The sequence below is a fragment of the Callorhinchus milii genome, unplaced genomic scaffold, assembly GCF_018977255.1.
Source record: "Callorhinchus milii isolate IMCB2004 unplaced genomic scaffold, IMCB_Cmil_1.0 Scaffold4, whole genome shotgun sequence".
NCBI lineage: Eukaryota > Metazoa > Chordata > Chondrichthyes > Chimaeriformes > Callorhinchidae > Callorhinchus > Callorhinchus milii.
In genome coordinates, this window is record NW_024704745.1 from 32,469,231 (window position 1) to 32,493,005 (window position 23,775).

At 40.2% G+C, this 23,775-nt stretch overlaps 1 protein-coding gene across 1 annotated transcript in view; it reads right to left on the minus strand.

Annotated features, from left to right (window-relative positions):
• dachd (dachshund d) overlaps positions 1–829 on the minus strand; it is a 315,047-nt gene extending 314,218 nt beyond the window's left edge. The window contains exon 1 of the mRNA XM_007890728.2: positions 183–829. Coding sequence (XP_007888919.2) covers positions 183–790 — 608 coding nt within the window. The 5' untranslated portion in view covers positions 791–829. The remainder of the gene's footprint in view (positions 1–182) is intronic.
• Positions 830–23,775: the final 22,946 nt, after the last annotated feature.

The following is a 23,775-nucleotide window of genomic DNA, read 5'->3' on the forward strand; positions in this document are numbered from 1 at the left end:
CAACCGCCCCCCCCGTGCTCTAACTCTGCTCCCGGTCTAACTTCTTGCTGGTGCTGCGGTCCGGCGCCGCGGCTGCGCCGGCGGTGGAGACGCGCCGCCCCCCCCCACCCCCACCCCCCGGGGCTCGGTCCGACTCGCCTCCTGTGGCTCCGGACGTGGCCGGGGACCTCCGGGGACCTTACCTGGCGTTGGTGCAGTCGTTGTACAGGGTCTCGAAGTCCTTCCTGGATATGAGTTTGCACCGGTTGACCCCGGGCTGGATGGCGCCGAGCCCCCTCAGGATGCGGACCTGCTCCACGTTGCAGACCACGGGCGTTATATCCAGCCTCTTGAGCTTGGTGTAGACGGTGTGCAGACCCCCGACCAGGTGCTTGAGGAACAGGTCGAAAGCCTGGGGCAGGCAGATCAGCTCGTGCCCGTCCACGGTGAACGACGCCACCTTGGCGCCCCTCAGCTCGACCATCTTGCACTCGTTGTTCTGCGGCGTGTTCTCCACCGGGGACGGCGTGGAGTAGACGGGCTTGGAGCTGCCGTCAGCCCGGTACAGGCTCGGTCCCGGTCCCGGTCCCGGTCCAGGTCCCGGTCTGGCGGCACCGACACCGACCGCTGCTGCTGCTCCTCCCGCTGCTCCTCCCGGCACCGCCGAGGACGACGAGATGCAAGAGATGGCCGGGGACGAGGAGGAGGAGGACGAGGAGGAGGAGGAGGAGGAGGACGAGCTGGAGGCAGGAGCCGAGCTGGGAGGCTGCGGGAGCGGGGCTGGTGGCATCAGGGCAGCCGGCGCGGCCATGGTCGCTGGTGCATATAGAGAGAGGAGAGAGGAGAGAGAGAGAGACCGCCCTGTCCTGTGTGTGTGTGTGTGTGTCTGTCCCCCCCCCCCCCACCACCACACACCCTCCTCTTACCTCATCAATTAATGCAATAATAATAATAACAATAATAATAATAATGATTGCAAGTCGTCCTCCCCCCCTCTCCCCCCGCGTCCCCCCAAAAAGGTGGGGGGGTTTTGGTGCTTGTTTTGTTGTTTTGAGTTATTTTGAGTGGTTGTGGCTGTTGCAAGTTGTCTGCCCTTTGGCTGTGGCTGTGTCGAGTGCACCTCTCTCTGCCTGTGGTTGGAGAGTTATTATTGTTGTTGAGAGATACAGACAGTCACACACACACACACACAGACAGGGAGAGAGGGAGAGACGGAGTGTGAGAAAGGAGAAGAGAAGAGATTGAAGGGCTGGCGGACTCACTCTCTCTCTCTCTCTCTTTCTCTCTCACACACACACACACATAAACATCAAAAGGAGAAATGACTTGTCACACGGCATCCCGGGGGCGGAGCAATTAACTTTTCCGGGCAGGAATAAATCAACCAGCAGCAAAGCACCCCTTCCACTCACACCAGGACTTTAACAAGCACGTAGCAAAGAGAGGGAGAGAGTATTAACACCCAAACGGGACAGGTCTGCACAATATACACACAGACACACAGACACACACAGACAGACAGACGAGGGGCAACTTTTCAATGCATAAAAAAATGGGATCGTTTCTCTCTTTCTCTCTCCTCCTCTCTCATCAAATGAAGACACTGGGAACCCCAGAGGCAGACACAGCCCGTGGACCAGGTCTGGCTCAGGTAACAGCAGCAGCAGCAGCAGCACTGCAAACAGGCGCTTGCAGCAATAGATGGAAATGTAGCCTCAGCTACAGATTGCTGCACCCAAACCTTTTTAAGCACAGCAACACTCAACACGAACCTCTTTTTTTTTTTGCCCGATAAACCAAGCAAACAAGGTCGTCCCTTCCATCTGATGGCTGTACTGTACTTTTATACAGAGCATTGAGGGGAGGGAGGGGGGACACACACACACACGAGATATCAAGCAGATCAACTTTGGAGATAGTTTAAACGAGGCGTCAGCAGCCAGTTACATCGTTGCTGTACAAGGCAAGTGAGATTATATTTAAAAAGGGGGAGATTACAGCACACACTCTTTAAACCAGGAATAAATCAAGATTGCCCTCCAGCTATACCAACGCCTTCATTAACCAGAATAGAAGGGAAAACATATGGTATTAAAAGAATGGGGAAAACGTCACAAAACTTTAATAATATAGAATCAGAAGATCTGAGTTTAAGGTCAGTGATATCCCTCGGCGAAATCTTGTTATATATATACATATATATATGCAAACAAAGCAATACCAAACTTACTAAAAAACACACCAGGACTGAACGAACAAGAGCAGGGATTTTTTTTCACTCTGAAGCATGCATGAGTTAAAGCTTGACATTAGATTTGTTTTAAAAAGATTCAAATAAACAGAATAAACAAAAGTCGAATTTCCAAAACGACTGCACAGATGCAACGTGTTTTAAAGCACTATAAAATGCAAATATTCTTTTTCCCCCAAAACACAGAATTGTCAAAATCCACACACGAAAGTAATCAAATGGCACAGACGGGAGTCAGCCTCAGCTCAGTACATTAGTAGACAGATCCTTTCCTCGTACACCGTTAACTCTTTCCATTATTGTCCACATTTGTAAAAAGCTTTTTTTTAAAAAAAACAACAAATCTGTCAAGTGTGCAATGACTGACTCATTTCAGGGGAAAACAGCTTTGAAAAAAAATGAAGCAAATGAAGTTAGAATTGTTTACAGATCAATATGTTCCTGGTTCAGCACCTGTCATCTTACTTCTCAAATTAATTCTGTAGCTGACACTCAAAATGCTGTTTTTTCAGTATGTGGAAGTAATAATTACTCTTAATGCAAAATAAGTCAAATAAAAACTCACTTGCTTTCTTTAAATGAAAGATATCGTATTTATTTAGTCAAAACTCTCCCTGTATTTCTTCCCCCACTCCCCCCCCCACCCCCCCAATAAATGAATGTAGTCCCTTAAGTGCGGAAGCGGCAGATTGTGGTGGAAAATAAATCAATAACATCATTTAAATTCACAAGGTCTGAGACAATGGCTTCCAATTTGCCCTTTTGTTGTTGTCCTTTGCAGATCTCAGGCTTTAATTACAGTTGATAATGTTTGGTGCGCAGCGCCCAGTCACTGCAACACTGGCTGCAAACTGTCGGCATCTCCCACCTCACCACCTCACCCACTCACTGCTGCAAACTCAACCGGGTTTTAGTTTTGAACATCGTCAAAAATGAGGTGTCTGAGGTCTCACCCCCCAATACCACAACACTGACCTGACCTTAATAGGGAATGAGAGAGGGGGTGGGGGGGGTTACATGCAGTGCATGTGTTTTCAACAAGTCTCTCTTTTCACCTCTTCCCCCACCACTCACTCAGATACTTTTGCCATTCGCCACTGCAGCTGCAGGCACTGTGGGTGGAAGGAAGGTGGGTGCAGATGGTTATTTACCTAAAAAGCAATTTGTTTTCCATATTCGCAGAGTGTATACGTGAGCTCAGGAGCTGTGAATAAACATGGATTAGCTCCCAATGCAGCTGACAGTCAAACTTGAGGTTCATTTAAATAGCGACCAGAAGGATCTCATGATTAATAGATGCAAGTGTCGAGCTGGTATTCCAAGCACGACCCACAGTAATTGTGTTTGCTTTTAATTGAAGGCAGGGCACTTCAAGAACTTGCATTTGAATTCACATGGAAGGGATAAAATACGTTTTGACCGGAGATATGTAGAAGAAGATAAATGTTGATCTGACAAACATGCGACACCTCGCAATCGGTAGGAAATAAAATCGTTGGTAACATATAACCGCGCAGCCACAACAAATAATGGCAAGAATTTCCATTTCAGCCTCACAGACCAATGCCAGTCACCCTTTTGCCTGTCCAGTCTGCTGGGCTGTGCTGATTGTAACTTGTTACAGATCACAACACGGAACAATAATCTCCAACAGCACTGCAACACACAGACATAACCCTGAGCGACATTACACACACACATCCTGCAAGACTGACAACACAACCATCACAAAGCACCACTGCACACACACACTACACACACACACTACACACAAGCGTAACACACACTACACACACACTGCATATACACACACTACACAATGACTCAGTCTGCATCGCTGTACCCTGACACCGTGAAGGGTTACTGTTGTACACTCTTGTCCTCACTTATCACAACCCCCGGGTTCAGTGGCTCCACATTTATTTGTGGGAAAATGACTGCAAGTTCGGAGTTAGTGAGCAGCTCAGTTCCTCCGTAAAATCGCCTACAAATCGGACCGCACTGTTTAATAAAGACATCTGTAATGCGAATAAGGAGAGTTCAACAGCGGCAGAGAATCGTAACACCTGAACTGTTTGAAACACCTGTTTGTTCAGCAGCCAGTGACACCTACAGTGTGTTCGGTAACGTCTATATTCATACAAGGACACCATGATATACCGTCTGTATTGATACAAGGCAATGAGCCCCCCGTTATGTGGAAGCGTGTGGTTTGCATAGTGCAATGTGAGTTGGAGTTGCACACACACAACACACACACAGTGCACACACACAAACACACTTGTGCCCGCAACTCCCAATCCACACTGCAATCTGGAAAGTCACACGCTTCCACAGAACGGGAGGGTCCATTGCTTTTTTTTTGGAAAAAAAAACAACTCCAGAAGCAGCAGCGAAGAGTCTGGTCTCTTGTCTGTCGCCAACAACAACAACAACAACAAAAAAACACATATTTTTTTTCCCCCCCCCTATTCAACCCGGGTTTGGCTTGCAGTCCTGCTGTGCAAGCATTCCGGGACGATGCACTCTCCCCATCCTCAGTTAATGAATAAAAAAAAGGGGGGAAGAAAAATAATAAACTCTTAAGCTATACGCACTGACCCCCCCCCCCCCCACGGATTGAACGTCTCATCTTCGCTCGTGTAAATGAAACGTGCATTTCACAAACCACTGACAAGTGCAACCCCGTGTGTGTGAGTGTGTGAGTGTGTGTGTGAGTGAGTGTGTTAATAGCCATGGACTGGGTCCAGGCAACATCTTCACATCTCGTACAGCGAGCGACAGACAGACAGACAGGACGGGGAACCCAATCACGATTGCGAGCAAATGTTTTTTTTGTGTGTGTGTGTGTGCGCGTGTTGTCTGGTTAAATGCAAATAATTAAGTCGAGTTGATCAATAATTGACATAAAGATAACACGCCGCACCGCGTCGTTAATCGGAGGGATGCAGCGACCGCACTCGTAACGCTCTTTTGCGGCAAAGCATCGTTTTTGCACCGGAGGGAGAGCCGCAAACACGTGCATTGCTCAAACCTCCAGGGTTGCGGGAGAGGCCCGACCCAAACTGAACCGAACTGAACTAAATGCACATGGCAAAGGCACAGGTCCGTCTGGTCTCCACACGTCCACCCCCCCCGTCCCCCCCCGTCCCCTGTGATCCGGTCGCTCCTCGTCAGTACCATCGGCATTCCCGGGCTGCAGAGATCTCACACACACTCATTGCTACTGCCCTTCGTGACTGGACCAGGATTGGGTGTCAGTCACACACACACACACACACACACATAGACACAGAGTGACACAGAGACAGAGAGAGAGAGAGACGGGGTTAAAAAAAAAAGGAAATTAAAATAAATGCAAGTGTTTTGCAATCTTTTCACGGGGTTTTTGGGGGGCATTTAGATGATCCAAGCCAAATTTTGAGTGCAGTGTTTGAATGACTTATACCCACTTATTTTAATCCCCCCCCCCCCCCCCCCCACACACACACACACTCCTCCCCTCCACATTCACTCACTCACACTCACAGCGGTTCAGAAATCAATGTCTCAGCAGTTTTAACTCACTGATGTGTCTCCCCCCCCCCCCCCCCCCGTTTATGGGGTTAACCTAGAAACGGGCAGAGATGTCACTGCAGCAAAACGGTGCAAAACTTTACGAATTAAAACAATACGAATGCATATGTATATATTTAGCAAACTCAAGAGAGTTTTATGATTTTTATTGTCAAAAACCTGGGTGTCCTTTCAGGGGTTAACATCCATTTTAAAAAAAATCAGCTCTGATGATTTCTTGATCTATATATTTCTAAACGTCGTGGTCATGGGTCTGAGTTGATGCATTTTCTTTTTAAAGTGGTTTCGGGCTAGAAATGAAGATTATCTGGAAAAACAAAGCCACCATTAACTGTCCTTTTCGTTCTCATAACTCTTAGCATCAGAAAGTATATATATATATGTAAAACTGTACATATGAGTGTAAAGCTTCCCTATCAGAGAGTAATATAAACACACCATCCCGCCGGGTGGAGCAATCATTCTTTTGCAAAATGTGTGCAAATTCACATGCACAATTTTGCACAGGACACAAAACACTGCGAGTGCTTAATAATTAAAAGCTTAAATATTAATGATCGAGGGAAGGAGAGTGTCCTCTCGTGCAATCACTGAACTCCAAAAAGTCCCAGGCTGGTGTTTTGCTTTTTTTACACACATATATACATATATATATAAAAAACAAAGACGTGAAGGTTTCAGCGGCAACAATAAATGCATTAAAACAGTAAACAAACACGAGGGAGCTTTATCGATTTTGTTTTCATTTGATAGTCTTGCAACCGAGCGACCTTTCTGGGGAATTAATCATAGTAAAGAAAGCTGGGTTGCATGTGAAATCGCCCCAGCCTTTTTCCTGGATACATTTGACTCCAAACGCGTATAAAACACTTCCTCGCTGTGAGATTTGCACCATTCCCGAGGACACATCGACCGCAAAACACGAGCATTGAGACCCTAATTGTGTGTGTGTTGTGTGTGTTGTTGTGGTCAGTCCAATTTTATGAACTTTCTTCATTTTGACTGAAGGGCACATATGGATGTCAATGTATATGTTATTGCATTGTGTCGTTTGGGGATTGATGGACACACACAACCATTTTTTTTAAAAAATGCATTTATTTATGCATTTATTTATGTATTTATTTATTTATTGGGGAGGGAAGGTGTCTATTTTGTAAAACTGTTTCACAATTTTTTTTATTGTTTGCTAAACTTTGTAAAGACTTATGTATCCCTGCCCGGTCTATGAGTTTTTTTCATGCCAAATTTTTTTTTAAATAACCCCCCCCCCCACACACACACACACACACACACACACAATCCCTTTTTTTCCGCACTTTTCTGTTAAATGCATCGCTTCGGCGGACTCGAGATTTTAAAAAAAATAATTCCCATTTTAACATGAAACCGTATATACACTAATAGAAAGAGTAAGGACTTCGGCTGCTTTGTAAAGACGGGATGGAAACAAAACGATCAGATACAAGCGACCTCTGTTGGAGAGAGAGGGACTCGATGCTTTTATTGTCTATAATGCAACATGTTTTATCCTCTCATCGACTGAAGGACACCAATTACTGCATTTCGGTTTTCTTTAGTTAAATGTATTGCAGTCAAATATCCCTCATTTGAATTAACACAGATACATTGCGTGCTTTATGTTTTATAAGCTCTCTCTAACTTCAGTTCAAATGGCACAGCTCTCCAGAGCAGTCCCCAGTTTTGCAAACCACTGATGTTTTGGTGTAAGTGTAAATCTGATGGGTGAGAAATTCTGTCCTCAAATAAACATTGAAAACACGTCGAATAATAAATACTGTTGTGTGTATTTTTGTGTTTGTGAGAGAGTGTGTTGAGGGAGGTAGAGCAATATGCTGAAAGCTCACAACTGGAAATGTTTATCTATCAATGGTTAAAACACTGTTAAATGCTACTGGACTAAGAGGGATCACAAGATAATAAACACGAGGTTTGTCTCCTGAAATGTCTCTCGTCTTCCTGCCCCAAGTGAAACATGGTGTGGTGGGATTGTTTTAACAACTGAATGAAAAAAACACTTTAACCCAAGGAGGGTCGGAAAGAAACCACTTCACTGCAAAGCTGTGCATAACTCACGATTCAAGACAAATGTCTGCATTGGGAAGGAATGTGGACATTGACTAAAAACAAAAGCATTTTTGGAAAATGTGTAAAAGCACAGTAAATAAATGTTGAAAACCACTGGCTGAAAGCAAAGATAACAAAAGAAACACACACCGAATCAGCAGTTACTACTTCACACATTTTTTAAGGAAATCCAAAGTCAAAGAGAAAGAGTGTATTAAACTGCTAGAACAAGAAGAATCATACATTGATTTAAGTGATTTGCGTAATGGTGAGATAGATGTCAACAAATGCACGAAAATGACAAGTTTGTTTGATGTACAGAGTAAGAAGCATTGCATTGACAAAGAAAATGAATGAGATGACAATATTAAGATTGGGCAGAGCAATAAGATTTAAATTGGGCACTGGTGCTCCAGAAAACACATGTCTAATAAAGTGTATAAAATCTTAGGGGAACTGAGAAGGATTTGTTTTTATTTTTTAAGAAAAAATCCAAAATAAGAAACATTAAGAATGTGGCGTACACTGATGTTGCAAATAAAACTCAACAAACAGATACCTAGTATAGAGTTTCACATTGTAGAGGTAGATAGTGAACTAATACTGAGCTTATTATCTATCATGATAATGGACATAGTATAAAGGATACATACGGTACAGAATGAACCAGAAAAAGTACACTCAGTACAGGAAGAACATAAAAGGAGACTATTTAATGACAAATATGAACATGATATAGTATATAGGTGAAGCAGAAGATATAAGAAAGAGATACATTTAAACAACGGAAAATAAGCAAAATAGTCATTGAAATTGCAATCATACATAACAGGTATGGAGATTAAAACAGACACCAGCAGAGAGATATCAAACCAACAGATAAAATACAACGCTGTGGACAAATAGAGAATCAAAAGGAAATTCATGCGTTTTGCATTTGATATCCTTGCATATGATATAGCGCCCCATCATGTTGACAAGACTTACACTCAGGAGCACTGCAATACTCTGAATCTTTAAAGCCAACATTTGCTTTGAACATTTGTACACATTTCCAGCCTGTGCTATATACAAGGTTCAATATAGCATGCATCTCTGCAGTATATTCATCTCTGCTGCAATATTGATCTTTTATTGCCATTTAATTTGAATTATGGGCACCATGGTGAAAGTCTATTCGAAATTACAAGTAGATTTTGCACAAATATTTGGGCTTCTGTAGCTACATTAGGATTAAAATTATTCAACTTTAGATGAATAACCAAAAGATGCACACTACTGTTCAAAAACAAAAACAGAAGTCGCTGGGAACACTCAGCAGGTCAGGCAGCTTCTATGGAGAAATGAAAGTGGGTCAACGTTTAGTGTCCATGACCCTTCATCAGAACTGGGGCAACTGGGAGGGAGAGGTTTAATTCAAATGTTGTTGGTGTACACAGCTTAACACCTCTTTGCCCTAAATTGATATTTGCCATTGTCACCAGCCCTCCTAGGTTAAATCACTCCAGAGAAAGTTTCTTTAATCCAACAAGAGATCAGTCATGATCATTATTGTACTTCTTAGTGGAAGAACATCATCCATATATTTATTTTAGTTTCCAGGGATATGCTGAACCTAGTCCAGACACTCCAAGCCTTTAGTTTTTTATTATTATTTTTGGACATAGACACAAGAGCAAACATGTTAAATCTAAGATTTATCCCTTGAGCAGAGAGATAGAATAGTGAGTGAGCTGTGAAGGTCTCTTTTCTCAACTGTAATAAATGTTGTGTTCAACAGTTTAAAAGTCAATATGATGTTCCTGCTACTAGCGTGTACAATATACAAGAATAGAAAGCTTCATTGATGACTATATCCATTTTATTTTAGACCAGGCTATTTTAAACCCAGAGAGCACATTAATAATTCCTATCTGAAGTGGGTTCTACAGTGCCAGGAAACATTCAACCATTTGGAAAATCCAGTTGGCAGGCATTAAAAAAGTCCAAAATTAGTGGTTGGAACATATTTGTATTTTAAAAACTTTGCATGGTGTCAATTCAAATTTCTAGCTGTTGGACTCTTTCTGTTAATACTTAGCTTGTGCTGCATGTAAATTTACAGCAGATAGTTAGAGCTGCTCACCACTTAAATTTCTGTTGCAATTTTAAAATAGATCTACCATGCTAATGAGTTGCAAAGATTAAGCACATAGAGAAATCTCATGGCACATTATTACAATACACTGAGGGTGAGTTACTTCCATCTACAACAGGGAAGGCATTGTGATGAGATGGAGAATGACTTGTCTCGCAGCCTGTAACTAGATGTGTCTGTGTTCATATTGGGTTCATCCAGTAATAATGCATATTAAAGTCTAAGGATTAGAAAGAAATAGATTATCAATTTAGAGGATCACTCACATACCTATATGCTTTCCTCGTCTTTTTTCTCCACCTAACATTTTATTTTTGGAAATGTGACTCTGTCTTGGAGGTGTTCCTAGTGCTGACAGTTTACCCTTATATTGCTGTTGCGATGTTGCCAGTAATTAATCGTTGCATTTAATGCAGCATCATTAAAATTGGGAGAAAGTCACAAAGCAATTTATAGGATTAGACAAGCAAGGGCTTTTCAGTTTTTAGACAAAACGACTCAGAGGGGACCTCATAGAGGTGCTTAAAATTTTAAATGGGATTGAAAAAGTAAACCCGAAACAATAATTTAGGATTCCTCAAGACATGAGAACAAGAGGACACAGGTTTATGCACAACAACAACAACAAAATTGCATTTTTATAGTGCCTTTCACATTAGGAGGACGTCCCAAGGTGCTGGACAGTCAGAGTTTCAGACCCTAGCTGGAGGTTGGGATGGGAGAGGGTGGAGGGCAGTGGGGGGGAAGCAGGGTGATCGAAAGCGAGGTCGAAGAGGAGGGTCTTGAGATGGATTTTGAAGGTGGCAAGGAAGGGGGTGAGGCGGCGGGACTGCAAGGTACATCCCTCCAGAGGGCGAGTGCGTATTTCATTTCATAAATCGGGATTTCCACATATAGGTGGCATACATGAAACTCTACCTGGTTTGGATACTCTTAAACATGTTTATGGGTTTCCGCATGTGTCAGACCCACGACTCACAAAAAAACATTATCTTTGACATCTTCTCCAGGTCTTTGCCTACCTATGCCCTCGATTCTTTTGCTTTTGAAATACTGACAGGTTTAAAGTTGTAAATGGTGACTTCAGGACAGATACCAGGAAGTTTTTCTTTATGCAGTGGGTAATCACCATTACAATGAAGGGTGGTTGAGTACAGGACACGAGATTCCTTTAAAATGCAGCCAATCATATGCTTCACCTGTAACCCACTCTAACTTTATGGCGAAAACTTTAAAAGAATACTGCTTAAACCCCAAAGAAATTCAAACAAAAACTCAAGAGTATTTGCAGCTCCAGATATCTACTATTCAAACCCTGGCTCCTTCCTTGATTTGCACGACATTGCCCCAACTACTGCAGCACAGAAATTATTCACAAAATGCACACAGTTACACCACTTTACAGTATATTCCATGAAGAGCTTTGAGATATCTCAACGACATGATAAGGAGCTAATATTATTATTATTGTGCAAGGATTATGCAAGGATTATTATTATTAAAACTTTTTTTTAAAAGGATTATTACCCCTGGGAAAACAATCCACCAATTGACTAACAACCGGGTTCCTACTTCCTGCTAGGTAAACAGCGGCATGTGTGGAGTAAGGCAATTTGCCTAAGGTTTCGCCCTGACCGGGAAATGAACCTGGATCCTCTCGCTTGCAAGGCGAGTGCTCTAACCACTTATAATGTGGGACTCCACATAATTTATTTTTAACTTAGAGTAAAATGCTTTCAAGATGCAAACTGGTATTTTATTATTTTACTGATATTTACTTCACATTGAGTAGAAATCTTCCATGAATGATAATGATAAATAATCATACCCAAATATGTTCTTTTTCCAATTTTGCTAATGGATACTCCTTCATTTTGCACACACTATTGTTTGTTCCTATATGCATTACATTTGTCTACATTAAATTTAATCTGCCACTTGTTGGCTCATTTGCTTAATTGGATCTTCGTGAATGACATTTATTTATATTATTCACCTACCTTATATTACTCATCAGCCCATACAATTTGGTAAAATCAACATTTTTTTTAGTATCATAGGAAGTGCACTCCTCCAAGTCATTTATGAATAATGTTAACAGTAAGTTCCCAGAACAGACTTTTGCAGGCACTGCCCTCAGTGAAGTCTTCTTCTACTCAGAATAATTTCTGCTTTCTCTTGCTTAAGAAGTTTTTACTCTAACTAATCTAATATTAAATTGCGTTATCGTTAATTCTCTTTTAAAAGTCCCACATATGACCTTCTTTTTGACAATAGGTTGGCATTTTGCTCTATAGAGGTCCCCTTATCAGTTTCTAACTCAGTATGAGGGGAGGACATGAGCAAACACTCATTTCCAATGACCTTTCATTCATGTCCACTTCAGTTAAAAGTTTTCTGAACAGAATTGGGATCTGCATGATAGTAGGTTGAGAAGTTTTGCATTACCCTGGATCCCTTCCCCATAGTAGTTATTCTCAGTCCTGTAGCTCAGTGATTAGAGCATTCACCTTGCAAGCGAGAGACCTGGGCTCGAAACCTTGAGCAAGTTTCCTTACTCCACACACCTAATAATAATCCCTCAAGAAAAGAAAACAATAATAAAATTGGTCACTTCAATCCATGACTGTTTGTGGGACATTGCTGTGCGCAATTGGCTGCTGCGTTTCACCCACAAGTATGTAGACAATTCATTTTACAGTATATTCTGTGAAGCGATTTGAGACGTCTCGAAGCTGTGAAAAGCACTATATCAAAATGCAACGATTATATTACTATTATTGACTGGGACATCCACAGGAGCAGAATGTCCCACACTATAATAATTATCACATCATGTACCACATTTTCTTATCCAAAAAGAAAAAGAAAGGAAAAAAGATTACAGAAAAAGGATTAAGAGAGAAAAAAACATAATTCCAGTTTCAGTTGGGGAAGATAATAATAATAATAATATTAATAATAATCCTTGCATTTGATATAGCGCTTTTCACGTCGGGAGGACGTCCTAAAGCGCTTCACAGAATAGACTGTAAAGTGAATTGACTGTATATTTGTGGGCGAACGCGGCAGCCAATTGCGCACAGCAATGTCCCACAAACAGTCGTAGATTGAAAATGACCAATTTATTATTGTTTTGTTTTGGAGGGATTATTTGATGCCACTTACCAATAATATGCTAGTGTGATTGTAGAGTCCATATCTTTTCACAGGTTTACCTTTGCTCTCCTGTTTAGTGTTTCTGAAGTTGAATGACATACGCCTGATAGGTAAGCATACATAAGATTATAAAATAAGCGAGTGAATGAGAAAACAATATCAGAAAATTGCATTTAGCAAATGTTTCCTAACAGTGCATACAGTCATAGACTTTCTGCAACATCTATTCTCTTCCACTGACTTAAATAAAGATGGGAGGGAAGAAGAATTAGTTCCTATAGATTTGTAATAGAACTGATTAACTATAGGTGAAACATCTGAAAAAATAGGAACATGTGAAATTTCTTCTTAATGCCGTAATGCAATCAAATAAAAACTTAAGGATATTGAACATTACAATCAAACGTTATCCAACCCTGACAGCTACATCATTAACTTCTTGAAACAGTATTATAGCGTCAGTGTATTGGACTTCCACATCGGTTTTACCTGTTACATCAGCAAATCACAGCGCTGTAACAATTAGTGGGGAAATTATCATGCCTGAAAGTTGCAGGAGCTCATTGATACAGTACCCTGTATCAGTACCCTGTATCAATACTGTCTATCAATACCCCGCAGAAGATCTGTAAAATTTATCAAACTTCATAGAATCAATCTGAAAGTGTAATAGTTAGCAATGATTGCATAGAGGACAAAGGGCACCTACAAGTGCATAATAAGCTAGTAAAATATTCAAGAGGTTCAGATGACTAAATAAACAAGGTTTGAGCTGTTTGCATTTCTTATTTGGTCTTCCAAGAGACTGTTTTATTGCCTTAAAGTTGCTTACACATATCAGCTCTTACTTGTAGTATATTTCAGACAATGAATCGTCATTATGAAAGCTTATTTCTTGCTATTGTAGCAGATCATTCTTTAATGCCCATGTTTTCCAATTTTGTTTGAAGATGAAAGCAGTGTTGTTTCACATAGCAAATAATGAATTTTGGAAAAACAACTGAATGTATATTGACCACTTGCAACAATTACAGTATTACCTGGTTTTAATTTTCAAGGTGGATTGATGGAAAAAAATAACACTTGAGTAGATAATGCAAAGCTGTCAATTTTTGAGGGTTACAGATGGTATTAAAAAGAATGAGAGAAGTACTTCAATGTGCGTTGAAGATCAATGTACATTGAGTCAAATGTCCATGTACTGTACATGGAAACAATGTCATTGTACACTGAAACAAAAGTGAATCTACATTGAACCAAATGTCAATGTATATTGTGGCAAAAGTTAATGCAAATTTAGGAAAATGTATAGAAAAAAATCAATGAACATTGAGTTGACGCTGAATGTATATTGAAGCGAAAATCAATGTTAATGATACAGTGGAGGAAATAACACTCCATATAGAAATGTAATATAAAATACCTGTTTCTATTAAACTAAACAGGGGAGACACAAGATCTGACCTGTTCCAATGCCTTTGTTTTAATTTAATATTCAAGATCCAGAAGCTGAGCAAAGTAGGAAAATACATTGGAATAAAAATTGTTCCCACTGTTCAGAGAGTTGTTCTGAAACAGCATTTTAACTAAGATAAAGAAATCTAACTAAGAAATCAGAATTTTAACTAAGCACATTATCCAGTCAGATCTGCAATGTTTTGTGTATCCTAGTGTACTGTTTACACAAGTTCCTGTAAGTAAAGCAGGATAATAATAATAATATCTTCTGATAAAGACAAGAGGTTATCCATATTGGGATATTGCTCAATTCAGGGAAGTGTATATTGAAATGAATGCCAATGAACATTGAGGTGAAGATCAATATATATTGAGGCAAAGATCAATGTACTTTGATCCAGAATTCAGTGCACATTTAAGCAAGGATCAATATATTTTGAGCTGAATACCTTAGTATATTAAGGTGAAAATCCATCTCTATTCATGTGAAGATAGAATAATGATAATAATAATTATAATAATAATGTAAAAGTAAATTGAGATAATTGTCAATGCACATTGAGAAGAATGTCAGTGTACATTGAGACAAACGTGAATGTACATTGAGGTGAATATCAACGTAAATTGAGGCGAAGGTCATTGTATATGCAGAATGTCAACGTATGTTGAGGAAAGTCTAAATGTATATTGAAGCTAATATGAATGTATATTGATCCTAACTTCAATATACATTGAGGTGAACATCAGTGTACATTGAGGTAAAGACCAATATAAGTTGAGGTGAAAATCAATGAGCAATGAAACAAAGATCAATGTACACTGAGTCAGATATCAATGTGGATCCATATAAAGATCAAAGTAGATTGAGCAATTATGAATGTACACTGAGCTGAAGATCAATGTGTACTGAAGAACAACCTACACTCAGACAAAGATGCAAAGATCATTTCTTGTATTTTGTCAGGTGTCAGCTCATCACAGTTGATAGCAGTCTCGCTTCGGTTCAAAAGTTTGTGGGTTCAAGCCCCATGTCAGGATTTGTTAGGAGTGCATATAGATTTATTGATTTAATGTTCACTTATAATTTTTAAGTTTAAAATAATAAATTTTCCTTGAATCTTTTTTAACAGCAAGATGAACAAACAAAAAACTTTAAGAGAATATAGAACAGTAAGTAAAGTCCCACACAAAGCCTTCTAAACCTCTTATATCACCACCAAGCTCTCATACCCACAATAGAAATAAATGATATTCTCATACACACACACTCAACAGCAAATGTGCACAATTCTGCCATGGACATTGCTCTTAACAGAAAATGTGTTGTCTATCAAATCCTACTTGGCAGCTCTGCCTGTCGAATGGCCAGCATCCAATTCATTGTCCCTTACCTCCCCCTGAGACACAAGCTGTCAGCGTTCAGACAGATTGTATATAATAGTAATAATCTTTACATTTTATATAGCACCTTATCACTTCATCAAAATGTCTCACAAGATTCTTACTGTGAACTCTAGTAATTATTTGTAACAGAATGTGGCAGCCAATTGGCACACAGCAATGTCCCATAAACAGCTTTGAAGTGTTTGATTTCCTTGGTTTTGAATGGCAGGGACCTTTGCAAATAGAACATAATATCCAACATCAACAACCATCTTGCAGACTTTCCATAGATCATACTGCACCAAATGATGTAAAAACTGTTCTTCCAGGACCCCAAAGTTGGTCTTGTTATGACCACGTGCAGCATTTTACCGTTCCTTGGCTGAACTCCGTGGGATTCTCAAAAGGGTGAGGAGCCAAGGATTGAGTCTATAGCCTTTGTCCCTATGGAGCTAACCATCAGTCGATCAGGCTTGCAAAACATTTTGGGTATCTTAGAAGACCTCAACATGCGACCCCTGGGAAGTAACTATTGACATACAAAATGTGGCCATTCAACATCTTACCACTTCAATATTCAGGCTGTAAAAGCCCTTCCTATTCATGAAGGACAGAGGATTTGCGGTCAGAGATTAGATTGTCACTTGTTTGCAATCTTTCATCCACTGCACCCTTGGGAAGGGAGCAACATTGTAGAATTTGAGGTGTCGTCGAAGCTGTTCCTCACAGCTAGTCCCAAAGTAGATGTAACTACATTCTTCCAGTTTGTTACCTGTTCAATGGACCAGTGGGCAAACTGACTAACCAGGTTTCCTTCCAGGTTTCCCTCTGGACTTCAGAAGGAGCCAGTCACATAGCAACTGAGAACAACTGAGGTATCTAGACAGCACTGTGTGCATCCCATTATGCTGTTGCAAAGCCGACCTTATCAAATGAACCAGCTCCCTTACTTTGTACTTAGACAAGCAAAGGCGCTTTACACATTGCCGTGCAGTCTTTTACAATGCATTAAATAGAACTTACCACCTCTCTTTCAACAGAGAATATGTTACAAAGTTCTTCTGATAACCTTTCATTGAATTCTATTCTCTCCATTACCAGCACAACATATATTCTATGCAGTTCCAAAGAGACATACAGTATATATACACATCTATATTTGAGACATCCTCCTGACATGAAAGGCGTTATATCAAATGCAAGGATTATTATTGTATAGATTCTTTATGTTGCAGAAAAAATAATGCAATTTCCGACTTGGTAGAAAACCTCCCCAAACACATGGATATTTCAAACTCTTTCCATGGGCTGGATACTGGTACTATGTCCCAAAAAAATACATACACTAAAACCTCAAAGAAATTTTTAATGTATGCTTAATGTGTTATTTCATTAACTCCCCAAATTATGGCTGCCATCTTAACTTACATCAGCAATGTTTTGTATGTAATCTTTGGCCACTATTTATTTTGCATGTAGTATCATTCGCTGGATCCCTGTTCCTTGTTACAAATGCTTTGGCACAACATTGGCAATCACTTGTTGAACCTGGTTTCTTGGATCAACTATTAAATAAGCTGTGGGAATGCCCTGAGTTTGAACTTTGACATTTGCACATAGACTCGCTGGATCTTTCGTACTCAGTAAATAGCAGATTCAATTTTGAGACACATTTTCCTCAATACAGTACCTTTCAGCTGCAGCCCATTACTCCACCTAATATTATAAAATATACAGCTGTGAACAAGCTTCATGTCAGTAACTGTTTCTAATTATTTTAGTAGGCTGCAGTCATGCTGGTATTCCTTTGGTCTTGGTAACAGAGATAAAATATAGAATGACAGAAGCACTTCATTTTGAGATAATGCTTTTGGTACAGCCTTGTAACATAATGACGTATACAGTACTAGACATCTGACCATAGAGCAGCAGAACAGTAATACTTATGATGTCCTTAAACTGTATAAGGGAGAAATTCTGGCCAGACATTTTTGGTGTTCCTGTTAATTTGCACTGGCGTTTGTGTATATTATTTACAGAATACTATTCAATTCTGGCATGTTTTTAGGGTTGAAACCAAAACATAATGACAGTAAAATATGTAAGAATTAAACCCTGTGCAATCTGGAACATTGTTTAGTTAAATCTTGGTATGCGATTATGCTGATGAAGGGGTTAAGTCAGCTTGAGGTCACCTGACTAAATTGGGTTGTTAGAAGCTTTTAGAACCTATTTGTGCTTATATGTCGTATCTATGGATGTTTAAGTGTTTGCAAGTGCATAGATATACAATTTTATCAACAAGTTAACCAATAAAATCAATCTTGAGAAATAAATGTAATTTTATGGCAGCAGATATATTAAAATAGGAATGATGACAGAGTCAGCACATGTATGCACACTACCTTGTATCGGTGAGGTAGTTTGCTTATTCCAGTGGCCTTCATGCTTTATTTTATTGTACAATAGCAGAAAATTGAGCGAGATCTAATGCTGTGATGTAAAGACTAATTGTAACCTGTTAATTATTTGTGAAGAGGTACGGGCATTGTAAATTTCTAGATGGCAGTTTAGTGATATTTACTAATTGAGGAAAAACTCCTTACCAGATAATTTCTCACCTTGGTGATTTCTTCTCCTGTGTCAAGATGCATTTTCATATTGTCTCACATTCTCATGGTTTGTCAAATAAAGAATGATGGGTTTGATGGGCTGTAATTTGGCACACAAAAACAACATTTAATAATAATTCCGTGCAGTGTTTTACTTTTGATTTGTTTCACTGCAGTCAATTGATGGTTCAGCAAAAGTGAGATGATCAACATGGCATGGAATACAAACTAAACCTGCCTCCTCCACATAGCAAGCGAGAGACCTGGGTTCGATTCCCGGCAGGGTGAAACCTTGGGCAAGTTTCCTTACTCCACTCCTGATAATAATCCCTCAAGAAAAAAATAATGATAATTTGGTCACTCAATCCATAGCTGTTTGTGGGATACTGTGTGCACAATTGGCTGCCGTTTTTCGCCCACAAAATACACAGTCAATTCACTTTACAGTATATTCTGTGAAGCGCTTTGAGACGTCTCGAAGACATGTTAAGGTGCTATATCAAATACAAGGATTATTATTAATATTAATATTATAGTCTGATTTTGGTAAAGTTGTGTCCTTCTACCATTTTTGTTCTAAAAGTACCTATACCATTTAGGATTCATGCTAACAACAACAACAAGATTACATTTGTACAGCACCTTTCACATTGGGAGGAAGTCCAAAGGCATTGGACAGAGTACAGCATTTCAGACCCGAGCTGGGGTTGGGGGGGAAGGGAGGGGAGGGGAAGGGGGGTGGCCAATGGCATGGTCGAAGAGTAGGGTCTTGAGGCGGGACTTGAAGGAGGCTAAGGAGGGAGCGAGGCGGAATGATTGAGGGATGGAATTCCAGAGGTTGGGGCAGAGTAGCTGAAGGCTCTCCCGCCAATGGTGGGAGGGGTGGGTCGGGGGACGTGGAGTAGGCCAGAGCCGTCTGAGCAGAGGGAACTGGTGGGTTAGTAGGAGGTTAGGAGGTCGCAGAGGTAGGGTGGGGTGAGGCCATGGAGGGCTTTGTATGTGAGGACCAGGATCTTGAACTGGATCCTCTGAAGGATAGGGAGCCAGTGGAGTCGGGCGAGAATGGGGGAGATGGGGTCATGGAGTTTGTTGCGGAAGAGGACATGGGCTGCTGAGTTCTGGATTATCTGCAGCGTGTGGAGGAAGGAGTTGGGAAGGTCGACAAGCAGAGCGTTTGCATAGTCGAGTCTGGAGGTGATGACGGCATGAACAAGAGTTTCAGCGGCCTGAGGGGTAAGGTAGTGGCGGAGTCGGACGATGTTACAGAGGTAGGGAAGGCAGAGCGTGTTATGGCTTGAATGTGGGGGAGAAAAGACAGTTGAGGGTCGAACAAGACACCAAGGTTCCTGACTGGCTAAATATTGAGGTGAAAATTTTGTTCCATTCTGCAGCCATAGCTACAGTTCCAATGTGAAGTGTGAGTGAACAATTGGTTTGTATCTGGTTATCAAATGTAGCTATTGTCCTAACTCTAATAAAGCATTCTCATTTTGCAAATATTGATTTTTGTTCCATAGTTTTATGGGGAATAAATCAATTACATGGGAATGAGAACCAATATCTTCTAGGAACTGAGGGAGAATGCACAAATACTGAACAATGGAGTTCCTGGGGCAACACACATTAAGTCTATAATCTATCATTCATTAGTATGTTAATAAAGGCTTGGAGCTCTCAACTACTGTTTATATAAATGTCCTATTTATAGTGCTGCCAGCGAAACACTACACTTCCACAGTAGAGTCTACCACCAGACTAAAGATTCCAACGCCCTGCTTCACTCTCTTCAAGCTCCAGATCATCCAGGACTCCACAAAAGGCATTCTCTCCCACATTGGGCTCTGCAACCCAATCATCAGATCTGACCGTCCCTAGCCCCATTGGATTGATTTTAAGATCCTCGTCCTTAGCTTTAAGTGCCTCCTGACCTTATACCACTGTACCTCTCTGATCTCCTGTGATGCTACTCCCTTACAGACTCCCTCTGCTCCTGCTTCATTATCCCAGCACTCTCTACCCATCATTGTGGGCAAGATAACAACCACTTTGCCACTACCTCTATTCTGACATCACTCTGCCTCAAAACTCCTGTCCCTCCTCCTCCCTTTCAAAGCCTGTCTAAAGACACATGTTTTGACCAATTTCTTTAACTGTGTCTTTGACCACTTCTCCCTTTAAGTTATACAGGGTATGCATGTGTCGGAGGGTACACAGCTCTGATGAGATTCAAGTTTACTACTGTCTAAGCACAGCAGAGATAAGTGGTAGTGGCCATGTGCACCTTAGCCTCGAAGAGACGTTAATGCATGGATATGATGAAAAAAGTTCCAATTTTAAAGGAAAATGCTCTCTAGTATAATTTCTTTCCAAACCAACGTGTCTGGTCTAAGATGAACCTTAAGAATGTTTGCACCAAATCTAACAGCTATAAAAGGAACACTTGCCTTTACACAGCCCAAAGCATGGAATTCTAATAGTAAAGTTACCTTAGGCAATAAATAACTAGTTAACAAGGTTGAATTAAGGTTTGATGGCAATGGCATTACCATATTTTTATAGCCAAAAAAGTCCTCTGGAGGTTTTTTTGTGTTATCAAACAAGCTTAACTCTTAAAATTCTGTCATAACTCCTCTGACATCTCTACGGAATTTTGAGCTCAGTGTGGGGTACAACTGGTTACTGGAGAGATGATCCATTTGAGCATTAAACTCTGAGATTGTAGGCGCTGACAATATTAAATTTAACTGCCTTGAGAAAAGTTGGAGTCAGTGAACCATATCAGAAAGATTCAAAAATGTTGAAATGTCGTGTGTTAGTACAGATAGTCAATGGCAGTGCATTTTATAACATTTAAGGATTTGTATTTGCCCTAGGTTCCCAAAATAGATGTGTTCCTTTCCACAGTTAAAAAAAACAAACTGAAGGAAAACACATTAACAATTTTGTGTTTATTTTTAACATTCAAATTCGTTCTTCCGTTTCTAAAATGCTCACTGGTTTAGGACAAATTCAATCAATTTATTAGTGGTGCATAATTCCGTTTGGAAGCTGTGTCCTTCATAGACAATAGCAAGGAACTCAAAGAGACCTTCATAGGCTGTGATCACAGTTCAGGTCAGTCACATTTTTTTTACAAGTTAAACAATTGGCTTTCTTTGCATAACCTTTGAAACATCCTTTTAGCTTGTGAAATTTTGCCATGTAAACACTGATTGATTTGTATACTGTCATTATTTCCTATGAAATGAATATCGTATTAAATCATCGATTGGATCTGTTAATAATTCATGCAACAGCTAGTATGTATAGAATAATACATAACTCTGGAGTGTGTTATCAGAAGCACATGAATGCATTCCTTGCATGTGGTATTATTGGGGGACAAAATGTTATATGTGATGTGAAATCTGTCAGATCAAATACCACATTTTCCCTTTTCCCATTGTGTCAAAATATGTGCACAGCTGTTCTGGCTCTGCTCCACACTCCACCTCTAAAAATGTTTGCCAAAATTATACATAAAGACTGACCCTTTAATGTTAGATCCCTCACAGTTCTATTTACTGCCTTGAACCTCATTGGAGTTAATTTTCCTGTTTGCAGTAAATGTACGTATCTTGTGAGTTTGTAAGATAATATGACGGAGAATAATATATGTCTTTGCCTGCCAAAGTTGTAAGTTTATGAAGGACTGAAGAATTATTCACATTGCTTGCTGTATCATGCTGTACAGCAGATTGAAACTTAAGAATTTCTTGCCATTGGGGTTTAAGGTAACGTGATTTCAAGCAGGATTTGTTAATAAGAACTCCAGGGAGTTAAAATTGCAGTATGGTTAGCGAGAATGGGAGTGTAGATGATTTTTGTGTGCTGAGTGCTGTGTGGTGCCAAATTCCTTGTGGGCCATACTTCAGTGAATGGAGCACACCAAAAGTAGAAGATTCTCAAGTTCAGTGTATGAGTCCAGAGGACCTGCTAAAAATGTAATTAAACTGCTCTCTTGGGGAGCCTAGCAATTTGGAAAGGCAGAGTATCTTAAATGTCAGCCTGACTCAGTGATATCCTGTGAGTCAGAAGTTTGTGAGTTCAAATTCCATGTTGGGACTTGAAGCCACATATTCTACGATGACACTCTTTAGAACAATGCAACACAGCTCTGGGGTATGTTGCATTGTTGGAAGTGCCGTCTTTCGAATGAGACATTAAACCAAGGTCCTGTCTGCCTGTTCAGATGGACATTAACAATCCCATTCAAACTATTCAAAATTATTCTTATCAACCACATTCTTAGAATAATCCAGCATCTCATGGAGCATTTGTTTTATCATATCATGTTCTTATGTAGTTAAAGAGTTGTACTGTACTTCCTAACAACTTACACCTTACTCCAGAGTAAGATGTTATCCAGTGTGCCAAGCATCATTACATGGAACACCTAAGTAAGAAGATCATAACCCCAGTCCCATCTGCTCAGGAACCAGATGTAACACTTTCATACAATACCAACATAATAATAATCATAAATAATAATAATCCTTGCATTTGATATAACGCTTTATCACATCTTCGAGAAATCTCAAAGTGCTTCACAGTATATACTGTGAAGTGTAGTGACTGTGTATTTTTGTGGACAAATTGCGGCAGCCAATTGCACTCAGCAGTGTTCCACAAACAGTTGTGGATTGAGTGACCAATTTTTTTTGGAGATATTATTACCCCCGAAAAGTGATCTGTCAATCGACTAACAACTGAGCTTCTGCTTACTGTTAGGCAAACAGAGGCATATTTGTGGAGTATGGAAACTTGTCTAATATTTTTTCCTGTCCTGGAATCATGTTTTAATAAAACAGTAGCATTAACATACACTATTACTATTTACTAGCTTGTACTTTGTAAGGTGACCCTTCGAAGAGCAATATTCCTATTGCTCATTTATAAAACAAGGCATGAGGTTAATTCACATTTCATAAATAAACAAAGAATAAGCACATCAACTAAAAGGAAAAGGTCACGCCAGAACTACATTGCTTCCAAATACTAACGCACATTTTTGCCTGCTACTTATTCAAATGCCTAGAAAATGTGGAGAAACAATGCAAACCATTTACATTTTTAATGCCTTTAGTTACCTC